Source organism: Bufo gargarizans, chromosome 4 (assembly GCF_014858855.1).
Source record: "Bufo gargarizans isolate SCDJY-AF-19 chromosome 4, ASM1485885v1, whole genome shotgun sequence".
NCBI lineage: Eukaryota > Metazoa > Chordata > Amphibia > Anura > Bufonidae > Bufo > Bufo gargarizans.
The window spans coordinates 154,362,028-154,388,239 of record NC_058083.1 but is presented as its reverse complement, the minus strand read 5'-3'; the positions used below and the strand labels follow the sequence as shown (position 1 = coordinate 154,388,239).

The following is a 26,212-nucleotide window of genomic DNA, read 5'->3' as shown; positions in this document are numbered from 1 at the left end:
GTATCAGAAAGACCCACAAACGTGTTCAGAACCATTTTTACTGGCCCACGATGGGAACGGACATAGCTAAGTACTGCCGATCGTGTACCACTTGCCAGAGGGTTAAGAAGCCTGGAGGACCCCGCAAAGCTCCTTTGCAGCCACTGCCCGTGATCACAGAGCCCTTCCAGAGAGTGGCAGTGGATATAATTTGTCCCCTTCCCATTCCTAGCAGTTCTGGCAAGCGCTACATCTTAACGGTCGTGGACGATGCCACCCGTTATCCTTATGAGTTTTGAAATCAGGAGAAAAAATCTAAATGTCATCTAGATACACTAATACAAATTTCCCCATTAAATGATAAAAAATGCTGTTCACAAAATGCTGAAAGACGGCTGGAGCATTCATTAAACCAAAAGGCATAACCAAATTCTCAAAATGGCACTCAGGGGTATTGAAGGCCGTCTTCCATTCGTCTCCTTCTCTGACCCTGACCAGGTTGTATGCCCCTCTTAGATCTAACTTGGAAAAAACTTTAGCTCCAACAATCTGGTTAAACAGGTCCGGGATCAGAGGAAGCGGATAAGGGTCACGAATTGTGATACTGTTTAGCTCCCTGAAATCCAGACATGGTCTTAAAGAACCATCTTTTTTCTTAACAAAGAAAAAACCAGCGGCAACCGGTGACTTCGAGGGTCGTATGTGTCCCTTTCTCAGACTCTCAGAGATATAAGCACGCATAGCGACCCTTTCAGGTTGGGAGAGATTGTATAAACGAGATTAAGGCAGCTTGGTGCCTGGGGTGAGATTAATAGGGCAATCGTAGTCCCTGTGAGGGGGCAAGTCCTGAACACCACTCTCAGAAAACACATCCAAAAATTCAGAGAGAAAAGATGGTACAGTCTTAGTAGAAACCTCAGAAACAGATGTCGTGAGGCAATTCTCTCTGCAAATGTCACTCCAACCTTTTTTTTGCCTCGCTTGCCAATCAATGGTGGGGTTATGTTTAGTGAGCCAGGGTAGCCCCAACACTAGAGGAGTAGGCAACCCGCTTAGGACGAAACATGACACATCCTCAACATGAGTATCACTCACAATCAAACAGATATTGTGAACTATGCCCTTTAACGATTTCTGAGAAAGTGGAACGGAATCAATAGCAAAAACAGGTATATCCTTTCCCAAAGTGCATACCTGGAAACCATGAGTTATAGCAAATTGATTATCAATGAGATTGACAGCTGCTCCACTATCTACAAAAATCTCACAAAAAATGTTCTTGCTCTCTAGCGCCACCCTGGCAGGTAGAACAAAACGGGAACTACAAGCAAACGGAAAACCTTTAATTTCCGCATCAACCTTGCCAATAGTAACAGATGGAAAGTTTTTAGAGGATTTTTTTCTTTTTGTTTCTTTATTACTCTCAAAAAACTGCCTGAATCTCCTAGAGGGACAAACATTTGCCAAATTATTTATACCTCCACAACAGAAACAAACCTTCCTATGAGAGCTGAATCTTCTATTATCAGAGGCAAGCAAACCCAGCTGCATGGGCTCCTGCTCAGAACGGATTGAGAGCGATTGAGACCCCTGTGCACTGAATGAGACCACCACACTGTCCTTGGACTGAGTATGACAGGAAGGAGTGATCTCTCCTCTCTCTCTAAGACGCCTGTCAATACGAACGGCCCGAGACATGTCAGAGTCCAAGGAGGTAGGTCTCTCATGAAAGGCAAATGCATCTTTCAATCCCTCTGAAAGACCATGGCAAAATTGACTTCGGAGTGCAGCATCATTCCAACCAGTATCAGCTGCCCATCTCCGAAATTCTGAACAGTATATCTCTGCGGACTGTTTACCTTGGCATAAAAGACGTAGTCTAGACTCAGCCAGAGCAATACGATCCGGATCATCATATATCTGACCCAGGGCTAAAAAAAAATCATCCACTGAACAGAGGGGCCTTGCCCCCACTGGCAGCGAAAAGGCCCAGGACTGAGCGTTATCCCTGAGCAGCGAGATGATGATCCCCACCCTCTGCTCCTCATCACCAGAGGAATGGGGAAGTAGGCAAAAATGGAGTTTGCAAGCCTCTCTAAAACAAACAAAATTCTCACTACCCCCGGAGAACGTATCCGGGAGCGAGATCTTAGACTCAGAACAAACTCCATGAACGCAAGCTGAACCAGTCACCTTAAACTGAGAAACTGTTTTACGGAGATCTGCTACCTCCAATGAAAGACCCTGCATGTGTTCAGTCAAAAGTGAAACCGGATCCATGCTTGAGACGGTTTTGGCGGTTTATAATGTCACGGAAGGTGTACAGAAACTAGAAGACACAAAATGAAGATCCGACTGACTGGATCCAAAACTAAGGAACCAGAGGGTAAGCCCTGTTTCAGACCTGGCTCTCTCCCTTACTGCTTAGCCTATGCAAAAATCTCTATGGTAGATGATTGCATATCCTTGTTCCTCAACTGTATGACACCTGAACACCCTATAATAGTGAGGGGACACGACCACCGGCTCCCTACACTTAATACGGAGGGAGTCAGGGTCACCTAGGATCCAGCAAACAGGAAAACACAAATGAATGAACAAACTTATCTGTAGAAGACTCAGTAGTAGCATCCAGCATGCACACACTCCAGGAAGTTGTATAAACCGCAAAGTGATGCAGTATGGGAAGGGATTTAAAGGGATGCAATCAGTGCAACTACATGACAGCTGAGAGAGGCTAACGAGATGAGAAAACGAAAGCAAAACAAAAGGAACCTCAAGCAGGAGGTTCTGTAGAACGTCTTTTAGAGCTTCTCAGATGTCTGGTGGTGACAACAGTATACTGCTACAGATGGATCTGGATAGATTGGAGACTTGGTCAGATAAATGGCAGATGAGGTTTAACACTGACAAATGTAAGGTTACGCACATGGGTAGGAATAATGCAAATCACCTGTACATACTAAATGGTAAAACACTGGGTAACACTGACATGGAAAAGGCCCTGGATACAGTTGCATGGCACCTCCTCGGCCAATGTTTTTTCTTCAGTTTTGTTCATGTAAAATCTATAATGTGCAACAGAACATACACTATACAGTATATGGACATAAATGGCATGCAGGAATATTTGTTAATACACATATTATAGGAAATAATATTGCCAAGTACATTGCTAATACTCCATAGACGTATGGCGTATATTGCTCTGATATGTACTTCACCTTATATATCCTTTAGAATGTTTTTTATTTTTTACAGGTCAAAACATTTGGCATTGAATTCAACAAGCAGAAAATGTTTGAATTTGGATAGTGGACAAGACATGGAGTATAATAAAGTTCTTGGTCTAATGTCTTTTTCACATATGTTTCTGAACCAAGATGATGAAAGATTAACATCTGGCTTAGACATTCTAAACTCCCAGGTGGAAAGAACTTCAACTTCAGACCTATTGAGGAATTGTACGGAGACAAAAGGTGTGACAGAGCCAAATCAAGAAAACCAAAGTACTTTGCAGATAATTAAAGAACATCAAAATGAACATAATAAACTTTTTTTGCATCTGAAGGAGAACATAAGTAAATTAAAAACTTATGTGACGGAAATGGGTAAGAAAATCCCTGTGCCTGATCAGTGTGTCATTGAAGGTAAGAACCCATATCATTCATTAGAAAAAGCTAATTACATTAGAAATTACTTAAAGAGGACCTTTCATCACTCCTGACATGTCTGGTTTAATAGCTTTATGCATTCCCTATGTAATAAAATTTCTGGAACATCTATTCGCATTTCTGTATGTTGTGCCATTCCTTTATTATTTCTACTAGAAGTTATAATTGAATTGCTATTAACCTTCAGTAAGGGTACAGAGGGGAGCCAACAAGTAGGTGGGGTGTACCTGTACACCCCCAACTGGTTACCACCCTTTGTACCCTTACTGAAAGCTAATAGCAATTCAGTTTTAACTTCTGGTAGAAATAATAAAGGAATGGCACAAAATAGAGCCATAAGAATAGATGTTTCAGGATTGTTATTATACAATGATGCATGAAACTATTAAAACAGGCATGTCAGGAGTGGTGAAAGGTCCTTTTTAAAGATGTTTCCCAGCCACTTAATTTAAAAGGTTTTTAAAAACTACTCAGGATTATGTAAAATAATAAAAGTAGTAATACTTCACCGATTCCTTGGCAGTTTTTTTCCAGTGGTCCCCACCAGTCTCTGTACTTCCTGGTCCTTGTTGACATGGATGTGTGATGCTACAGCCAATCACTGGCTGCAGCGGTGACCTGAAACAGCCACCTATTGGCTGCAGTGATCACATTTCCACGTCCAGACGGACCAGGAAGTACAAAAACTGGCGGAGGACCCAGGATACCTGAGGCAGTGCAGGAGCCACATGGGATCGTATTACTACAGTTCTTTTATTAAAGAGGTTTGTGGCAGGCGCAGCACTATGAAGTGCCTTTTGCGCTGTGGCATTAGACGAATTCTGATATCTCTGACTTTTTAGTCTAACCAGACTGTCTATTACTCTGTAATTCCTCTTGCGCCGTTCTATGGAAACAGTAGGTTTAAATAGCACACCAAATGCTTGAAATAACTTCTTTATTATCTTCAAATTTTCTTCATATATAACACTGCCGCCTCCGCAGCAGATGGTCCATGTACATAACATGTGTTGAAAAGATATCACAAGATGGCAGTATGCATAAGATGGTGGTTCAACTGTTCAATCTTGTCATTTAACATAAAATGGTGGATATATTTCTCTCTTCAGTATCTGTACTCTCACTTTAAGTTATTTAAGCACTTTATGATCTCTCTGAGAGGTATATCTGAGGTCTAACTAATAGTTCACTTGCTGAATTTGGTCACAATTTGCAATATGCAGTTAGCAGTAACTATTTGCAGATTGGTTGAGTATGATCTGGTATGGTTACAAAAACAGGAAAAGGCGGTTCTCACCTGTGTCTTCTTCCCACGAGCGCGGACATAGCGCCGGGTTTGCACTATTGTAAAACCTCAGAAAAAAGCTTGTAAAGTCCAGCTCAAGTGTTCAAGGAGTAAACTTTATTCCAGCAGCTTTAAAAACTTGCGGTACACATAACTTGTTACGCATTTCAGACCATTGTCAATGTAGGTCCTTCATCATGTCTTGAACACTTGAGCTGAACTTTACAAGCTTTTTTTCTAAAATCTGGTATGGTTGAATGCAATTTGGATTGCAATATGGAATTTGAATTTGGATTGGGAACTTTGTAGTTGTAGTTCACACATATAACTAGTTCAGTATACAGTTCTAATCACTATATTAACAGTAGGAACATTATATAACTGCTTTAAATACCTATTTTGGCCTCTCTGCTTCCATAAAACACAGCTCTTAGTGAAGTGAATGTCTGTTCAGCTTCTCTCCTCTAGTGTAATGATTCTAGCAGCTCCTGCTAGGGGGATTTCCCACACAGACTGTGTGTGAGGCTGGCTGTGATTGGTCAAAACTCCTGCTGTGTGGGAGGCTGGCTGTGATTGGTCAAGACTCCTGCCCAGCAACAACAGTTTAACTCTATCCTTTCTGTTGTTTCTGTGGTGTCATTGGGCTTGCCTCACATCCATATAATGAATCTTAAAGGCATATTATCTTTTCTGCTTCTGTGAACACAATATATAACATTTATATGACATCCAAACATGAAATCACTGTAAATAACTCTGCTTTTGTCTTCAACACACAAACATAGGAACTGTATTAAGGATATTGGCAGGTCTAGCTGTATAAGCACAAAAGCTATATTAGCAACCTAGGACAGGTTTTAGCTGGTCAGCTACAAGGTTGTCTCACTTAAGCAAATGGCATTTATCATGTAGAGAAAGTTAATACAAGCCACTTACTAATGTATTGTGATTGTCCCTATTGCCTCCTTTGCTGGGTTGATTCATTTTTCTATCACATTATACACTTCATTTCCATGGTTACGACCATCTTTCAATCCATCAATGGTGGTCATGCTTGCACACGCGCCGGCCTCTCTGGTGACCGGGACCGCGGAAGTGCACATAGTCTGGAGCTTTTTCCTATAGTGTGCAAGCACGACCACCATTGCTGTATTGCAGGATGCCTGTAACCAAACCATGGATATGAGCAATGTATAATGCGATGAAAAAATGAGTCCAGTTAGTGAAGGAAACAATATAGATAAAAACAATACATTAGTAAGAGCTTTGTATTGACTTTCTCTACATAATAAATGGTATTTGTTGAAGTGAGGCAACTCCTTTAATTTACACCATTCTGACTGTTTCTTTAAATTATGTAGATGGACAATCCCTTTAATTTAGCTATAACCAGTATGATAGATGAAAACATATACAACTGAATCCTAATGAATCCCTTTAACTTAAGGCCCTGGAAAAAATATTAAAAGTGGCCCTGTTTTGTAGTTGGGTCCAAATTGATGGAAGGCAGGACCAGCAATACCATATTGTGGTACATTATACCACCCCAACAGAGCCAAATACCACATTCCATCACAAAATACTGCCAGCAGCACCAAATAAATCCCTAAAAACTCCCACTGGACGGCCGTGAGGAGGCCCCAGACGGCCCCCTGGGCATCAACCCACCAGGAAATTTCCCTGTAAGGTCTATGGCCAATCCGCATATGGTGTCAGGTATTTGTTGTGGTTCCTGTGATTTGCTGCAAATGACACTATCCTTGTCATAATAACTGTAACCCTGATGGAATGGTAGAAAACAGCGTGCCTAGTTCACTGTACGTCTGACATCTAGGAGCAGCTAAGAAGTGCCCGAACAAGTTAACAAGGGCTGTGGTCTAACGTCACCTTTGAAGCAGTAGGTCACACAGGTTGACAGGATGGAACTGTGAGATGTTGAGGTGCTTTGAGGAATCATCTGTCCTCAGCTGCAAAACCTGTTATTGAGTTCCAAATTGGATTTCCATGGGTGAACTGACAGATCTTTGTTCCAAGCTCAAAAGCACTGGCATACATTCATTACAATTATGAATCAAATTCAATCTACTTTTAGACCAAGTTTATAGTTTGGAGGTGAGGAATAATAGATGATGGCCCCTTTACACTGCCAGAGCATCGGGCAGATCATCGCTAACAATCGTTTGTAATAAGATGGTTCATGTTCAAACAGCACTGCTGCCGGAAAAATGATTCTGTATGAGGACTAGTGATGGCAGTAGAGATCGCTTATCCCCATACTGTGGATTAGATTGTTGCATGTAAATGCAGAGGTCTCCTTCACTGACGAGCAGGTGATTGCCAGGAAGGGACTCTTCTTTCCCAACAATCATCTGCTCACTTGAGCAGTGTAAAGGGGCCATTAGAATAGCCTTGTATAGTTTAGACTTATTTCTATAAAAAGAGATTGTAACACAATACTGAACAGTGATAGAAAATTGTGCCCTTGACAGCAATTATCTCACTCAAAGTCATGTGTATAGATGTGCTGGAAGGGTTGCCATGCCAACCAGTCAAGCCTCAGCTGGTTGACCTATCAGTGAAGTTGGAAGCCAAGCCAGTCAGGTCCCTGGCTCAGTGTCCAGTCCTAGGTGGGGTATTTAAGTTTGCCATTCAGGTATTGCAATCATTGGTGATTGCATGAGCATACTATCTCAGTTTCTGCCTCTTGTAACTGAACTCTTAATCTGCTCATTTCTTCTGTGCACCAAGCGAGGCTGGTTTCTGAATTAACTCCTCCTCTGCTGTATTGGCTTCTACTGATTGTCCTGGTCTTTTTACCCTGGCTACTTTTTGGATTAACCCCTCATTTCCTGTTTGGACTACAATCTGTCTCTCCTGGTCCTGACCCGGTAGTGTATACTACTCCTAGCAGCATGTTTACTTACAAGTATGAAGGTTTGCAATGACTATTTTGGTGCATACCCTTTCAGAGAATAGAAAACTATAAAATATATATTATTTTTTTATTGTGTTCCATGTTACTATCTATATTTAACTGGCACTGGCCATCAAGTCATCAAGTCTAATAAAGGCACCGATTCCTGTTCTATTAGAATCACTTTTCAGTAGCCATCTCATTAAAGGGGTTCTCCTGGAAAACACCTTTAGTTGGCAGAAAAAAATTATATTGACTGAATGCATTCTGCTGCCAAAGGTACTGTACTTAAAACGAACCTGTCAACGGGATTTTGTGTATAGAGCTGAGGACATGGACTGCTAGATGGCTGCTAGCACATCCGCAATACCCAGTCCCCTTCCCTGCAACACATAAGACATTTTTTTTTAAGTTCAATATTTAGGCCTATAATAACGAAAACTCTACTATTCAAGGAATTTCAAGAATACAATAACATTGAAAAACTGATCCATTAATACATGTTAGACACCCAGCCAAACTAAAAACACAGTCTAATATAGCATCAAGAAAACCAATCTGAATAATACAATATCCTTTCAAGACAAAAGAACAATAAGTTAAAATTTAGACAATATTTCTTCATACCCAAGAACATTAAAAACACCACAAGGAATACAAAGTAACACACTCAACCCCCCCCCCCCCCCCCCAAAAAAAAATAAAAAATAAAACCACCAATAAAATAATAAATCACAACAAGATTGGAACTCCTCACATGAACATACAGTCCAAATATTCTAGGTGCTATTAAAAACTGTAAAAATCAGGAAGAACCCCCACACAATGCATATATTAAACTTTTTATAACTTTTTTTATATATCTATCTCTAGATATTTGAACTGTATACACACTCCACTTTTTACTTGGTTTTTATATTTGATCCCTTATATTTTATATATTGATGTACATTTTATAGATTGTTTTATAATAGACATTATATGAAAGTTTATACGTATATCCAAACAACAATATTCAAATTGAATGATCTGGTCCAGGATTTATAAACATCTCGATCTGATTTGGGACACACCCCTCTGAAGGAGATACCATAAATAAACCCTCACTTGTTCCCAGTATACAGCTATTAACCACTGAGGAAGGGACAAGAATTCATCCCGAAACGCGTTTGGTACAGAGAAACAGTGAGGAACATCAATACTAGGACAATTATTTAAGATCGTATCCACGCACTAAAAGGAACGACACAAAGCCGAATACGTTCAATCGCAGTGTCTTGCGAATCTTCGTAAAGAAGAAAGCAACCAATCAGGAATCGCGGACTGAGTGACATACTACCCCGCCAGGATCACGTGGGACGCCACAAGATAAAGCAAGAGACCACGTGGGACGCCGCGTAAGGTCCTTGCAGGACAAAGCAACTAAAATAGGCAAGGAGTGGTAATGTACCCAACCAGCTCACAGCAGCTGAATTTAAACTATCAAATTTCTCATTACTACTGCATATACCCGCAATCCAGTTGACATTTCCCCCACAAAGTGGGAACATTTGTGATTGAAATTTTATTTAACACCAAGTCACTATTCAGTCGATCTCAACACCAAACGATCTATTTACCGTAAGTGACATTCCAGATTCACTATGTCCTAATGACATTTCTTTTCTCTTTTGTCCTGAACAAAGTTTCAGTGCACTAAATTGTATGCATAGCATACCTAGTGATTTTCTTGATTTTAAGCATGCAATGTACAATGATTAATCCTTAACTGTGCATTTATAGATATTATTGTTTATCTGCATATCCAGCTACAGTATACTGCTTATACTCGAAGCATACTGAACACCATACTTCATGTGCCCACAGTACTGAGTATATTCAGCTCATCTGTAGCTATACCCAGCAAGCATCACATCTATATTTGCACAGCACTTAAGTATATTTTAGCTTACGGTAGCAATTCAATACATATTATGCAATAGCACTTTAATATATCCAGACAAACACTAGCACTTTAGTGTACTCAGCTTGCACTAGCACCTTAGTGTATCCAGCCCGCATTAGCACTCAAGTATACCCAGTTTGCACTAGCACTTTAGTGTATTCAGCTCACACTAGCACCTTAGTGTTTAGCTTACATCAACACCTAAGTATATTCAGCTTGCACTAGCACTTTAGTGTATTCAGCTTGCACTAGCACTTTAGTGTATTCAGCTTGCACTAGCACTTTAGTGCATCCAACTTACACTAGCACTTTAGTGTATTCAGCTTGCACACAGCACTTTATATTATAGCTGACACACAGCACTTTTTGTATCCAGCCCACATTCAGAACATTTGCACATCAGTCCACAAAGCACTGTTGTGTATTCAGCCTGTATACAGTACCGTAGCCCTTGGAATACATACCAAGGCAGTCTATTAAAGTGTTTTTATTATAAAAGTATAAATAAATATGTTTTTAAATACAACAACCTATGTCAATCTATACCAGATGAGAGTGTGCCATCACAACTACTCTTCCTCTACTATCTGTATTTAACTGGCACTGGCCATTAAGTCTAATAATAGGCACCGATTCCTGTTCTATTAGGATCACTTTTCAGTAGCCATCTCATTAAAGGGGTTCTCCTGGAAAACCCCTTTAGTTGGCAGAAAAAAATTATATTGACTGAATGCATTCTGCTGCTAAAGGTACTGTACTTAAAGGGAACCTGTCACTGGGATTTTGTGTATATAGCTGAGGACATGGACTGCTAGATGGCCGCTAGCACATCTGCAATACCCAGTCCCCGTAGCTCTCTGTGCTTTTATTGTGTAAAAAAAACGATTTGATACATATGCAAATTAACCTGAGAGGAGTCCTGTAGTGAGATGAGTCAAGGAACAGGACTCATCTCAGGTTAATTTGCATATTAATCAAATCGTTTTTTTACACAATAATAGCACACAGAGCTATGGGGACTGGGTATTGCGGATGTGCTAGCGGCCATCTAACAACCCATGTCCTCAGCTCTATGCACAAAATCCCGGTAACAGGTTCCCTTTAAGTCAGCTCAGCTTCTGCAATCCCAGAGCATAAAACTGGTCAGACCATTAAGCTTTCCTTAAAATTATGGCAATACCTACGGCCCACATATAATACAACAGTTGTCAGGCTTGTATGTTATGTTCTAACTATTGCCAAAGGGAAAGCCATTTTTGATTCTATTATCTCTCTAAATCTGTCCAGCACTGTCTCTGACAAAGCTAGCTGTTAAACATTCCTATCTACTCATTTTCAGCAACCATCTCAACCTAGTTGGATTTCTGGATATTTCGACATGCTTTTTGTTTATTTCGTTTCCTTTTTTGTCTGGCAAACTTTCAAAGCTTTTATTCTGGTGCAATTTCTTGGAAATTCTTTCAGCAAACATCTTGTAGTATACTTTGACTGATGTACATGACTCATTGGAAATATATTTAAGAACTGGGAGGTACATGTATTACATTGGGGAAACAGCTATACCTCATTGTAGCTGACAATATGTGAATTATTCTTTTTAACTGCATATAATGAACTCTTTCTAAATGAAAATGCTGACTCATTTATATAGTTTTTATTTTAAAAAATTAAAGCCACCTGTAAATGTGTTGTTTATTACGTTCTATGCTAATTCTTGCTTTCAGTATTGCTTTACTATCTTTAACCCTTTAACGACCCAGGACGAGAATGCTCGTCCTCAAACGCCGGCACTTAGAGCTTGAGGACGAGCGCTCTCGTCCTGTAGTCGTTCCTCCCCCCACGTGTGGTCCCCCTGGTCAGCAGCAGAGATCCGTCGGTTACTGACCGCCAGATCCCTGCTGCATCCACCAGCATCGGCGATAACGCCGATGCCGGTGGATTAACCCCTCATATGCCGTGGGATATTTGCGCTCCCTCACCTCATGCATCGGGTCCCCGCTCTGCTGTGGCGGGGACTCGATTGTTGCCATGGCAACCACAAGTCATTCCAAGGCTTGGGGCCTGTCATGTACGGAAGCCTAAGAGGCCCAGCCCCCAGGCTGGGTCTCCTAGGCAACTGTTAGCATCTTACAGTGTAAGACACTAACAATGCAATACAGCACAATACAGATGTATTGTGCTGTATTAAAACAAGGATCGGACCCTGTACCATAGTAGGACAAAAAAAAAATGTGAAAAAAAAAGTGAAAAAAATTAAAGTATTAATTAAAAAATTAAAAGTTTCAAGTAAAAAAAAAAGCGTCCTTTTCCAAAAATAAAGTAAAAAAATAGGGAAAAGACATATACACATATTAGGTATTGTTGCGTCCGTATCAACCAGCTCTATAAATATATTACATGACCTAAGCCCTCAGATGAACACCGTAAAAAATAAAAACTGTGCTAAATAAACAATTTTTTTGTCACCTTACATCACAAAAAGTACAACAGTAAGCGATAAAAACGGCGTACGCCCACCAAAATAGTACCAATCTAACCGTCAACTCGTCCCACAAAAAATGAGCCCCTACTTGAGACAATCGCCCAAAAAGTAAAAAAAACTATGGCTCAGAATATGGAGACCCTAAAACATCATTTTTTTTTTTTGTTTAAAAAATATTATTGTGTAAAACTTACATAAATAAAAAAAGCATACATATTAGGTATTGCCACGTCCGTATCGACCGGCTCTATAGAAATATCACATGATCTAACCCTTCAGGGGAACACCGTATAAAAATAAAAACTGTGTAAAAAAAGCAATTTTTCGTCCTCTTACTTCACAAAAAGTGTAATAGCAAGTGATCAAAAAGTCATATGCACCCCAATATAGTGCCAATCAAACTGTCATCTCATCCCTCAAAAAATGAGACCCTACCTAAGATAATCGCACAAAAACTGAAAAAACTATTGCTCTCAGACTATGGCGACACTAAAACATGATTTTTTTTTGTTTAAAAAAATGAAATCATTGTGTAAAACTTACATAAATAAATAAAAATTGTATACATATTAGGTATTGCCACGTCCGTGACAACCTGCTCTATAAAAATACCACATGATCTAACCTGTCAGATGAATGTTGTAAATAACAAAAAAAAACGGTGCCAAAAAAGCTATTTCTTGTTACCTTGCCTCACAAAAAGTGTAATATAGAGCAACTAAAAATCATATGTACCCTAAACTAGTACCAACAAAACTTCCACCCTATCCCGTAATTTCTAAAATGGGGTCACTTTTTTGGAGTTTCTACTCTAGGGGCGCACCAGGGGGGCACCAGGGGGGCTTCAAATGGGACATGGTGTAAAAAAAAACAGTCTAGCAAAATCTGCCTTCCAAAAACTGTATGGCATTCCTTTCCTTCTGCGCCCTGCCGTGTGCCAGTACAGCCGTTTAAGGCCACATATGGGGTGTTTCTGTAAACTACAGAATCAGCGCCATAAATATTGAGTTTTGTTTGGCTGTGAGACCTAGTCTAGAACCTAGCCCACTTTTCCTAGCTACTTTCAGTATGAGCCCTACTTGGCAGAACCGCAACTGGATGATGGTCCCTTCACTAAATAATTGCAAGGACAGACAAACACCAACAGATAAACACCAAAGCAGGGTCGTACTGAAATGGGTCAGAACCAAACGGGCTCCGCAGTACCAAACGAGAGACAGAGGGTGGTCAGAAGACAAACCAAGGTCAGAAGCACAAAGGAATCAGTATGCAAATGCAGGAACAGGGAACAAAGACCCTACTGTTGAGCCAAACAAGACTATCACTAGCAATGGTGTATGCCCAGGAAGTAAATTAAATAGAGCACCGAGTCCCTGGATTAGAACCTGATAGGTCCATTGACTTGGTGCTCCTTTAGTCAGAAACACTAGTACACAGTAATAGAGCAGCTGAGCTAATCAGCCCACAGCTAATCTCCCCTAGCACATGCCTGCTGCGGGGAGAGACAGGGCATTGCATCTTGTTACTACAGATGTGGTTGCGTCACCAGAAGGCATGGCTCAATAGCTCGTCTCTCCTGGCACGGCCATGCTGAGGCTGAGGATCGAGCTGCTGGAGCCCAAATAGGTAAGTTTATTACATTACCCCTCTTCTTAGCAGGGGCCACCGGACCCTAAACACGACGAGCAGGTTTTGATGGAAACTCAAGATGAAGCTTCCTCTTTAAAGGAGGAGTTTGAACATCTCGAGCAGCAACCCATGTCTGCTCTTCACCACCGCATCTATTCCACTCTCCTTTCTGAGAGTCAAGAATTTTTTCTGCCTCGTACTTTAAATTGCCTTGAATTACAACTGGATCAGGAGGTTTAGTTGGAGGAATCATAGGAGGAATGTAAGCAAACATTTGTGGAACACATTATATACCCTGACTGAAGAAGGTAATTGAAGACGGAAGGTTACATGGTTTATAATAAAGGTGATTTATATGGGCAAATAAACTTAGGAGCAAGTTTACCAGACGGTACCCTGAGACGCAGGACTGACAGAGACTGCTGAAAAATTCGGAATAAAAGCATAATTACAATAAATAGGTGAGATGCCACTAGAGGAGTTGACATGATTGCTGATAGCAAACTCTACTAGGGACAAAAACATCTTCCACTCATTCTAACAGTCAGAAACAAAGCATCTTAAAAACTGCTCCAGTACCTAGTTGACCCTTTCAGTTTGTCCATTTGTCTACCGATGGAATGCAGATGAGACGTACAGTTTGATCCCCAGTCTCTTACTAAATTCTCTCCAGAGTCTCAAGACAATCTGAATTCCTGCATCTAAGACAATGGACTTGGGTTTCCCATGTAATTTGATAATATTGTCGCCAAACACAGTAGCCAGGAAGATTCTTTAACGGAATTAGGTTGACGCATTATAGAGAACCTATCAATGACCACCTAGACGACCATCTTCCCTTGGGAGGTCAGTAATGAAGTCCATTGAGATGTGGGTCCAAAGTCTTTGCAGAATGGACAAGGGGCAAAGTAGACCCGCAGGATGTCTACTGCGTACCATGGCCCTTGCATAAACATTGCATGACGAGACAAAGGCAACCACATCTTGTGACCAAGTAGGCCACCAGTAGACTCTGCAGATGAGATATTTAGTCCCAGCAATTCCCGGATGACCTGCAAGAACAGAGCAATGCGGTTCCTCCAAAACTGTAAGACGAAGATTTGGAGGAACAAACAATTTACCAGAAAGAAGATTACTGGGAGCCAAATCCTGGCAACATTATATTTCAAAGGCAAGGTCAGGATTAACCACTTCAATGACAATACCTGGAGGAAGAATGTTACCAGGCTCAGTATTGATAAAATCGCAAGTACCAAACTACGTGATAAAGCATCCACTTTCACATTACCTGATCCAGGATGATAAGTAACAATAAATTTAAACCGGGTTAAGAATAAGGCCCAGCGTGCTTGTCTAGGATTCAAGCGCTTTGCAGTGACCAGATATGTCAGGTTCTTGTGATCCGTAAGTACAATGATCTGGTGGTGAGCCCTTCTAAGAAATGTTGCCATTCCTCAAAGGCCCATTTGATAGCCAGCAGTTCTCGATGGCCAATATCCTAATTCCTTTCAGAGGAGTAAAATTTTCTCACGAAAAATGCACATGCCTGAAGATTAGTTAAGAAAGATGACCCCTGAGACAGTACTGCACCCACCTTGACAATGAATGGTTTGGGTGACATCAGGCTGAATAAGTACGGGTGCACAAATTAACCTTTCTTTCAGTGTTTCAAAGATGAACAGGGGATCAATGGAGAAGATCCACTTGCTTCCTGGTTAAGATAGTGTCACCGCCAGACATCTGAGAAGCTCTGACAGACGTTCTTCAGAACCTCCTGCTTGAGGTTCTTTTGTTTTGCTTTCGTTTTGCCATCTCGTTTCCCTCTCTCAGCTGTCATCTAGTTGCACTGATTGCATCCCTTTAAATCCCCTCCCATACTGCATCACTTTGCGGTTTATACAACTTCCTGGAGTGTGTACATGCTGTATGCTACAACTGATGCTTCTACAGATAAGTCTGTTCATCTATTTGTGTTTTCCTGTTTTCTTGATCCTAGGTGACCCTGACTCCCTCCGTATTAAGTGTAGGGAGCTGGTGGTCGTGTCCCCTCACTATTATAGGGTGTTCAGGTGTCATACAGTCGAGGCACGAGGTCATGCAATTTTCTATCATAGAGATCTTTGCATGGGCTGAGAAGACAGGGAGAGTTTCAGGGCTTAAATAGGGGTCACCCTCCTACTCCATCCTCCATCTCCTCATTGGCTGACTCCTCCTTTTCTACTGCTACCGCCTCTTCCGCTGCACCCCCCAAGCTCCACAGAACCTATTTGACATGTCAGGTGAGACTTTGCCATGCTGTGCTGCGGCTGTTGTGCCTGGAAGCCAAGAGCCTCACTGGTCCTGCACTGCTTTCAGCTCTGCAGTCACAGGTTGATTAGTGGCTAACCCTGCTCAATTTTACAGCTAGTAAAGTGGTGTGCGACAACGATGCCAATCTGCTGAGCGCGCTGAAACAGGGGAAAATGACACAAGTGCCATGCATGGCACACATCCTGAACTTAGTCGTGCAGCTATTAGTTGCCAAATACCCCGGGGTCCAGGACATCTTGCGGCAGGCTGCCTCGACCGACAGGTGCTCGACTACATCGGGTTAACGGCCGATGTGGACGCTCTGAGAAGCGAGGAAGCCCTTGACTACTGGGTGTGCAGGCTTGACCTGTGGCCAGAGCTGGCACAATTTGCCATGGAACGCCTTGGCTTGCCTCTCGTCGAGTGTCCTGTCCGAAAGGACGTTCAGCGCAGCAGGGACGATCGTGACCGATTAGCGCACTCGCCTAGCTCACGACAGTATGGACTACCTCACATTTTTAAAAATTTATGAGGCATAGATCTCGAAGGAATTCAACACCTGTGAGGACCACGTTTAATTGAATTTCCTCATGCCAGCCCACACATATCTGCCACCACACAGAACAAAGTATGGTCCTTGCCTTATGTATATACATAGGCATGAAAGGCCTTTTATGTCAGGTGAATGCCTAATTTTGGGGGCCTGTACTGGCTGACAGTTACATATTCATCCTGTGACCACCTAATGTACCTCCAGCCACAGAATCCAAAGTTCTTTGCTGTCAGGTGAATACCTATTGCCTATTTTTTGGGGCCTGTACTGGCCAACAGTTACATATTTACCCTGTGACTGCCTAATGTACCTCCAGCCACAGAATCCAAAGTTCTGTGCTGTCAGGTGAATGCCTATTGCCTAATTTTTGGGGCTTATACTGGCCGACAGTTACATATTTATCCTGTGACCGCCTAATAATGTACCTCCAGCCACAGAATCCAAAGTTCTTTGCTGTCAGGTGAATGCCTATTGGCTAATTTTTGGGGCCTGTACTGGCCGACAGTTAAATTTTTTAGCTTTAGCCACATAATCACACCCTTGTCTCACTCCTCTGCCTCTCATTATTGTGGTGTATGAACAGCATTTACCATAAGGACCTTCTAATGCCACAGGGTCATGTGACTGTGCCCCCCAGCCCGTACTGTGCCTCCTTACCACACCCTGTGCAGTGTCCCAAGTCATTCCCTGTACAGTGCCCTCTTATACCCTTTTATCCAGTCACGGTATGGAGGTGTTATCCGGGCACTGTACAGAGGTGTTATCCGGTCAATGTATGGCGTTGGTATCCAATAACTGGATGGCCGTAACAGTATCCCTTTTCCTGCCCATTCCATCCTTTTTTAGAACTTGTATGAGCGGGAAAAATATGCAGATTGCGGTGCTAAGGACCTTTGCGCCATAATCTGTGTCAGAAATACGCCTAACATAGATGGATTTCTATATAATAAATGACCACCTAATTGTATTATTATTCGGGGGTAGGGCTAATATCTTTATTTGATATAGATTCTAGTGTATTATACTGTGCCCTGTATTTCCCAGTAGAAAATGATCCTTGGGAAACACAGTCCTCATCCCTGACCAACAGGACCAGGTATTGCTCTGTCAGTACATGGCGACCTCCCCTCTCTGCCATGCTGCTCCGCTGTGTACTGGTGCTTATTCTGACACTAGGGTTGGGTTCGCATCCTATTTTTGCCATCCATTAATGCATACCAAAAATGTATACGTTAACAGATGCCTCAAACTGATTCTGCAGGATACAAAAACGTGGAGTGCTGCACATTTGTATACATCAAACCAATAGGAAATACAAATTTTCAGGGCACATTTTTGAGAGTTTCCCTTTAAGATGCAAAAAAATGGCCCCTGATTAAAATACATATTTTTTGTGGGAATTTTTGCCAATGATCCCCCTCTGGTATATCACTGTCCTTTTTGTGGGACTATTTGTGTACTTCTAGTAAGTGTTTGCTGGCTGTAAATATGACCTGAAGGTTTTTCAGGTTAGCCTGCCATTAAAGTGAATGTGGCCCGGCGCGAACGCGCGGATCGCAAACATTTGATTGCGAACGCGCGTTCGCGAATATTCCCGGCCGATGTTCATTCATTACTACATGTATGTCCATAGTGAAAAGGAGAAAAGTGCAGCATGTGGAACATTATATAAAAGGTTGTGAATTAAACCTACTGTATACAATACCAGACATTCACTACCTGATAATGACTTGTAAGACATATTGGAGGGAATTTATCGATACAGTACTGGTATTCCATTACCCAGTATGATCTGATTCTGTGCTGGCATCTTAATAAATTAGGTGCCTCTCTAGCTCTTCATTCACCAGAAAGTCGAATCTATACCAGCTAAGAGCTGAGAAAAATTAAGTTTTAATATATGCAAATGAGCCTCTAGCAGCAACGGGGGCGTTGCCCTTACTCCTAGAGGCTCTGCTCTCTCTGCAACTGCCTTGCCCTCTGCACTTTGATTAACAGGGCCAGGCACTAAAAACTTCATAATGCCTGGCCCTGTCAATCAAAGTGCAGAGGTTGCAGCAGTTGCAGAGAGAGCAGAGTCTCTAAGCGTAATGGCAACACTCCCACTGCTCCTACAGGATCATTTGCATTTACAAAAATATAATTTTTCTCAGTAATGCGGGCACATATGAACATGGGACCAACACAGATGCCTTCAGCTGCCAAGCGCACATTCAACAGGTCAGCCAGTTTCATAGTTACAAATCTGCTGACAGATGTCCTTTGATATGTGAGGCTGGGTTCACACCTGAGCGTATTCGTATTCGTTCGTACGCGCTGTAAAAACGCTCAGGTGAGAACCATGACCATAGGGAATCATTGGTTTTTGCCTGTTGAGCATTTTACAGCGCATAGGAACGCGCTGTTAAACGCTCAGTTGTGAACCAAGCCTAAGATTCCTCCTGTTAAGCCTCACTTTTTTTTAAAAGTGGCGAACATAATGTAAAACCCCAGAAGGTGACACATTTTTTACAGAAATGGTGCTTGCCCAAAAATTGGCAACTTTTTGAAGTCACTTTACTGGTGCGCAGGGGTTGATAAATTGCTATTATTCTTCCTGTGTCTGAGTTTTCCATAGTGGTTAAAACATTGACAGGTTCTACGTGAAATTCTTTAATTCTCCTTTGAAATTTATTATGTTGCTGTTGAGTTTTGAAAGGTCAAGAACATTCATTAGAATTATCATGTTATAAAATCTGCAGATTTGACTCTAGAAGTTGAATGTAGACTTCTTCTAGGAGTAAGAGTCGACTTTCAATTTCTCTTCTTTTAAAACAGAAAGTGATACCTCATAAAATATTTATTACTTAACATTCTCCATATGTCTACTTTATGTTGGCATCCTTTTGTAAATTTAATTTTTTTAGGATGTTAGAAGGCTTAGAATTTTAGAAGCAATTCTTAAAATTTTTAAGAAAATTTCTAAAAACCCACTTTTTAAGGACCAGTTCAATTCTGAAGTCACTTTGTGGAGCTTACATAATAAAACCAACCCATAAATCACACCATTTTAGAAACTATTCAAAACTGGTTTTAGAAATGTTGTAGACCTTTTAGGTATTCCACAGGAATTAAAGCAATATAGAGATGTAATTTCAAAATGTCACTTTTTTTTCAGATATTCCATTTTAATCAATTTTTTCCTGTAACACATCAAGGGTTAACAACAAAACAAACCTAAATATTTCTTACCTTGATTCTGCAGTTTACAGAAACACCCCATATGTGGTCATATACTTCTGTTTGGGCAAACGACAGGGCACAGAAGTCAAGGAGTGCCATATGGTTTTTCGAGGGCAGATTTTGCTGGAATGGTCTATGGGCACCATGTTGCATTTGAAGAGGCCCTGGGGTAACCCCACAGTGAAAACCCCCAAAAAGTGACCATATTTTGTAAACTACACCACCCAAAGAATTTTTAAGGGGTGTAGCGAGCACTTCACTCAACAGCTGATGTAATGAAAAATTTTTTTTTTTTTTACAAGAAAATGGTGCTTTAGGCCCAAACCTGCTACCCACTTTCTCCAGAATATAGTAACACCCCAATTGTGGTCGTAAATTGTTATTTGGGGATATGGCAGGTCTCAGAAGGGAAGGAGCGGCATCTGGATTTTCTAACATGGAATTTTCTGTCACGGTTTTTAAAAGCAATAACTTTTTTTTATTTTTTGTTGCATGAGCTGCGTGAGGGCTTATTTTGTGCGAGACCAACCAACAAGAATAAACTGAGATTAAACGGGTATATCATCAAAAATAAATCCTTTATTGAATAAATGACACATAAACGAGACAACAGATAAAAAATGGCTACATCTGAGGAGGCATGTTAACACAAATAAGACATGAGGAGGGGGGGTTTGGAGTATGCAATATACAGAAGGAGGTAGAAAAAAAGAGTACAGTACCTCACTAATTTCTGTATGTATAACTGCAACCACAGATATGAAAATGCTAAAGTGCAAATGCTGAGTAGCAAAACACCATATCAATAAATGGTTGCAGATTACACCGCAACATATAGATGTCCGATGGTTCCAAAATATGGGACCATATAACAGCCAGCAGAAGGTTAAAGTGCAAGTGCATAAGAAGTCTCCATATCAATGGTCAAAAACCACAATTGTAGATGTGGTGACAGCTTAAACCTCCAAATACATACAAAGTTAAAGTGCAAGTGCATAAGAAGTCACCATATTAATGGTCAAATGCCACAATTGTAACTGTGGTGACAGCTTAAACCTCCAAATACATACAAATCTGGCTCAGGTGCACAGTGAACATCCACCTGTGGATAACCCAAGTGGGTATAGCTGAGCACCTAGAGCCAATAAGCACATCCCTCAAAGTCCACAAAAATATAGCATATTTACATACCCATAAATATGGAGATATACACCTCAGGAGAGCCACGTAACCTCGACGCGCGTTTCGGCGGATGCCTTCCTCTGGGGGTGAGGCTCTCCTTGTAATGCGCTTCTTATAAAGAGCCCTATACACCTGTATCACATATCGAATTGATCTAGGAACGCCCCATTGTAATCAGGACATTGGGAGGAGGGAAAGTTGAGGGTGGGCGCACCCCTCGCTCCACCCATGGGCCACGATGGCCAATCGCGCATCTGTAACCGCCCACAAGAAGGCGTGGCAGGTTGGCGTGGCGCCCTGATGGCCAGTCACGAGGCCGCACACCTCTCTCCGCCCACGTGATGCGTTTGGCACGTGATGGCCAGTCACATGCACCGCCGCGTCACAGGTGGTAAACCACTTCCCCAGGAAGGTCCTTCAGACAAAGTAGGTAATTAATTATAGCACTTAGCTGGTAAGGCAAATGCATCCATTAACATGAGAATCCTTCACAATCAAAGTACTCAGCATATTCAATTCTATATTATTATTACACTGGGGTGACAAATATTTACTATATATAGAAAAATCCTAACAGAGTGAGAAATTATAAAAGTGTGACATAATACATAATATATAATGTATAACAAATTCTGTCATGCATGATTAGATATAAGTGGACAACCAATATATAATATATTCTGTTATACATAATTAAGTAAGTGAGCAAGCAATCAATACATGAGTCAAACATAATGTGTTAAAAAATACATTCATTTAAGGGTCAAATTGCCAGTAAAACAAAAACGGACAGCATCCCCCCCAAGAGAAAACGAATGGGATGGGAGCTAGCCGCGATCAGGCACAGTGAATACTGAAAACAAACAAGTGGGTAAGTATGTGACTACTAAAAAGTATAATACACAGACAAAATCTAATTACATGTGTAGAGTGTATGTGACAGTAGCGTTGTGCACAAATACATAAAGAAAATATAGTGATAAAATATACAGTAAGTTCTCCATATCAACAAACATCTCAATATATCCTATATGCAATACAGAGTTGAGTGACCAAGATGTCCAAAAGGAATTTTCAATATATCCTACAAGCTCCATATGGTAAGGGATGCAGGTGAGTAGGGAACCAGGTATACTAAAGAATATAAAAAAAACACATATATGAGTAATCACAGAATAATTGACACGCAAAAAAACAAGGATACCAACGCCTAAAAATTATATATTAAAAACAAGAGTGTGTGGCACTCAGAGAAAAGGAGCGAAGCCCAGGACCTCATTGAGGCCCTTGGGTTGCATGGTGTCCAGGGTCCAGATCCACCTGGTCTCACGTTGAGCCAGGGTTTTGGCTATATTGCCACCCCGCATCCCCATATCCACGTGATCAATGCCACGTACCCTCAAAAGGGATGGATTGCCCTTATGACGTTTCCTGAAATGTTGTTTGCCCTGTACTACCGTATGTATGTACGACCGTATGTATGTTGCGGCCCGCAAAAAATCTGGATGACATCCGCGTGCATTCTGTATTTTGCGGAACGGAGCAGCTGGCCCTTCATAGAACAGTACTATCCTTGTATGTAATATGAACAATTGCTAGCAATTCATTCATAACTTCGAATAGAAATAATAAAGGAATAGCACAACATACAGGCATAAGAATAGATGCTCCAGAATTGTTATTACATAGGGAAAGCATGTAGCTATTAAAACAGACTATACAAGATACAAGACTATACAAGAAGCTCAGAATTGCACACACTATGCAGTAGTGCACACAGTCCCTACAGGTCCATATTATAGAGACATGAAGATCTAGTGTGCAGTGGAACAGTGCTTTTGAGCACTACTGTATTCTCCTGTAGACACATTCTTTGTACAATGTGATCATATTTCACAAAACTGTTTTATTCAAATCATACGTATATAGATATATTTCACAAGTAAGAGTGAGTCCTTTTCGATGCACATTTTGCATATTTGTACAAATAGCACGTATTCTGATAACTTATACACAGACGCTGAATTATTTGACGTTTCTCTCGGCAACCAAGTAGTGTAGATTATAAGAAAGGATCAAAGCAGACTAGCTTCCAGTATCATCGGAAACTTTCCCTTGTGTCTGTTTAAACATTAGCTCAGTTACTTAGAAAAACAAGATTTATCATAATTACAATCTACATTTTGAATAATTACATTCCAATATAAGTGGATGATTATGCTATGCAAGAATAATAGATTGTCAGCAGCTAGATGAAACCATGTATTTTTAGAAAATGTAAGCTGCATACACTTGTTAACTGTGACGAATTCCAATGTGTTAATTATTGTAGAATGCTTATTTCTTTCGAACAGCTACATAACGTTGATGTCATATTGTTGTGCTGTATGGTTCACTAGTCTCCTTGCTTCATTCATTTTATTTGATTGCCTTAACTATAATATTGAGGTTCTTTAATGACTATATGACCTGGTGTGTCCTATGTTTTAGACAACACTATAACTCAGCCTTACAGGTTGATGTTAGCGCCAAGAAGAAGCACATTCCTTTTACACCATCGTCAGCTGATTCCACATGGATTTCTACAGAACCTGTTCTATTAAACTCTTATACAAGTAGAGCCCCCCCGACAGAGTGGAGTGGGTGTCAGCAGTAAGTTTGTGTTGACGTCACTGATTATTTTGCCCTTCCTCTAATCCGTCAGAACAATAACCCACAAAAACGGATCCTTTCTGTGGAGCATCCGCATTCACTCGGTCAGTCAGTAATCCATCAGTATTGCTAATGCCCAAAAAAAACAGGAGTGGATCCAACAGAGATAACATGTGAACAGAATATTTGCATGTCTTCTGTGTTTTGTACCCATTCCTGCTTTTGGCTACTAAATCACAAGCCAATTCTTTGTTTTTTTTTGGAACAGGGAGAAAAAAAAACTTTACTTAACAAGCAGGACATTAACACACATAAAAGGGCAAAACCACGAGATTTAAAAGGGAAACTGAAAAAAAAAAAGTGCTTCATCAACAAGAATGGAATGATGACCAGTGTCAGGGTGACCACGATGGTAATGCATATTGACAATGAAATTTATGGGGTTATGGCTGATAACTGGAGGACAGTCCAGCAAACATGTCGACTCCAGCTCATTCCTACAGTGCAGGCTACACATTCACAGCTGGAAGGTAACTGATCTGTACAGGCAACACCTGAAAATCTTCATAAATAACCCTTGGTATGTGCAGGTCTCACAGCCGCTGTAACAGAATGGTAAGAAGCAGTATAACATGTAGTAAGCACTGCAGGGATCATGTCTAAGACATGTAAGACGTCCAGGGGGTCCCAAACATTGTGGACAAGGTCCACAATGAGAGTCGTCCATGTGTTCAATACTGGATGTTATTGATGGCCAGCTCCATGATGAATCCCAGCACTCGGATTAGGTAGTCCTTATTGAGGAACTTCACTTTTCTCTCACAATGCGCTGATGCCACAGATGCCGCCACCTTGACGAGTGGGTTGCTGATAAGTGAATTCTAAAGTGTCTGAAGAACAGCGAGTAAAGACTTTGGAATAAATTGTCCACTTCCTCCAACATGACCTTGTCCTTTGATTTATGAATATTATTCCATAAAGTCTTGAAGTCCTCTGCGTGGATGGCATAAGAAATGTCCATGCAAGGTTATACTGGCACAGAGAAAACGAGGCCGACACTGATCAAGACACGTCATACCCGGTCCACATCGCTGCTAGCCACGTAAGGTCCTGAGAACTAATCATCAGCTTACCGAAACAACAGTAAAAGCTTCTTTTGAACCACGTCTCTACAATAGCCATCAGCGCCTCAGAGCCGTTATACAGGAAGAGCGGAGGCAAGTAAATATCTTTGGTAACATCTCCAATAGATCATCCTCTTTGTACATCCCGCAGAACCACACAATCCGGTCCTCTGTGCTTGCCTTGGTGAGTGGAGGCTTGGATGAAATCTGTATGAGCAGAGCCAGTGGATCTCTGTCCTTTCCTTTGAGTCCAGGTAAACAGGAAAATTTGGCTTTTAGGTTCAGCTCTGAGCCCACTTCAATGGAAAGACCCTTCTGCTTCTTGGCAGCTATGTAGACAGACAGGTGCTTGGAATACTCTTTCAGTCTGGTGTATGAGAAATTATACATAGGTGTCACGCTGTACGGAGTCCATTGTTTTTAAAGGAACAAAGCAGCCTGTGTCGGATCAAGAGTTTCCTCCAAGGGGGTGCACTGTGGGAGTTTTCTTTTAGACAAGCTTCGCAATGCAGACTGTCGACCTGCAGAGGTCAAGCTTCGTGGAGGATACCTCAGGCTGTGAAAATTACTACTCCTTTGTGCCGATGACCTACTTCTGGGGGTTACCACCCCATCGGTTGGTGTTTGCATATCCTTGCTATAAATTATGACTGTAAACAGAGATCTTGAGAGACAAATGTATCAAACTCTGCCGCCATTTTTCTAGGCGCCACGTCTCCAGTCCTCTGACCAGCCTGATTTTCCAGCATCTGTTCCAGAACATGAAGCAGTGGAATGACATTGTTCATCCCGTAGTGCTGACGACTGACAAATAACGTGGCCTCCTCAAAGGGCCCGAGCAAATGGCAGGTGTCACGCATGAGCTGCCACTGGCTGACATCGAAGTTACACAGAGGACCACTCCTGTCCGCTTGGATCATCAAGAAATCGTTGATGGCCTTTCTCTGTTCGTATAGTCGGTCCAACATATGGAGGGTGGAATTCCAACGGGTGGAAACGTCGCATATCAGCCTATGTGCTTTGCGGTGTACGAGTGGCTGAAGTGCATGCAAAGTTTCCTGCCCATTTTTAGGATGCCGTGCAAATGGGTGGAAGACTTCAGAAACCGCTTGACAACCAGATTGAACAAGTGTGCCAAGCAGGGCGCATGGCTCAGCCCTCCTTGATGCAGCGCCGACACCATGTTCTGCCCGTTGTCAGTCACCATGGTCCCGATTTTTAGTTGTCGCAGAGAAAGCCAGGATTTGTCGCAGAGAAAGCCAGGATTCGATTTTTTGCTGAA

The 26,212-nt window shown here is 41.4% G+C and overlaps 1 protein-coding gene and 1 pseudogene across 1 annotated transcript in view; one reads left to right on the top strand and one right to left on the bottom strand.

Annotated features, from left to right (window-relative positions):
- Positions 1-26,212, top strand: part of VEPH1 (ventricular zone expressed PH domain containing 1) — a 529,573-nt gene that overhangs the window by 319,695 nt on the left and 183,666 nt on the right. Inside the window, exon 9 of the mRNA XM_044289371.1 lies at positions 3,241-3,629. Within this exon, the coding sequence (XP_044145306.1) occupies positions 3,241-3,629 (389 nt within the window). The remainder of the gene's footprint in view (positions 1-3,240; positions 3,630-26,212) is intronic.
- LOC122934146 lies at positions 24,538-25,560 on the bottom strand (annotated as a pseudogene).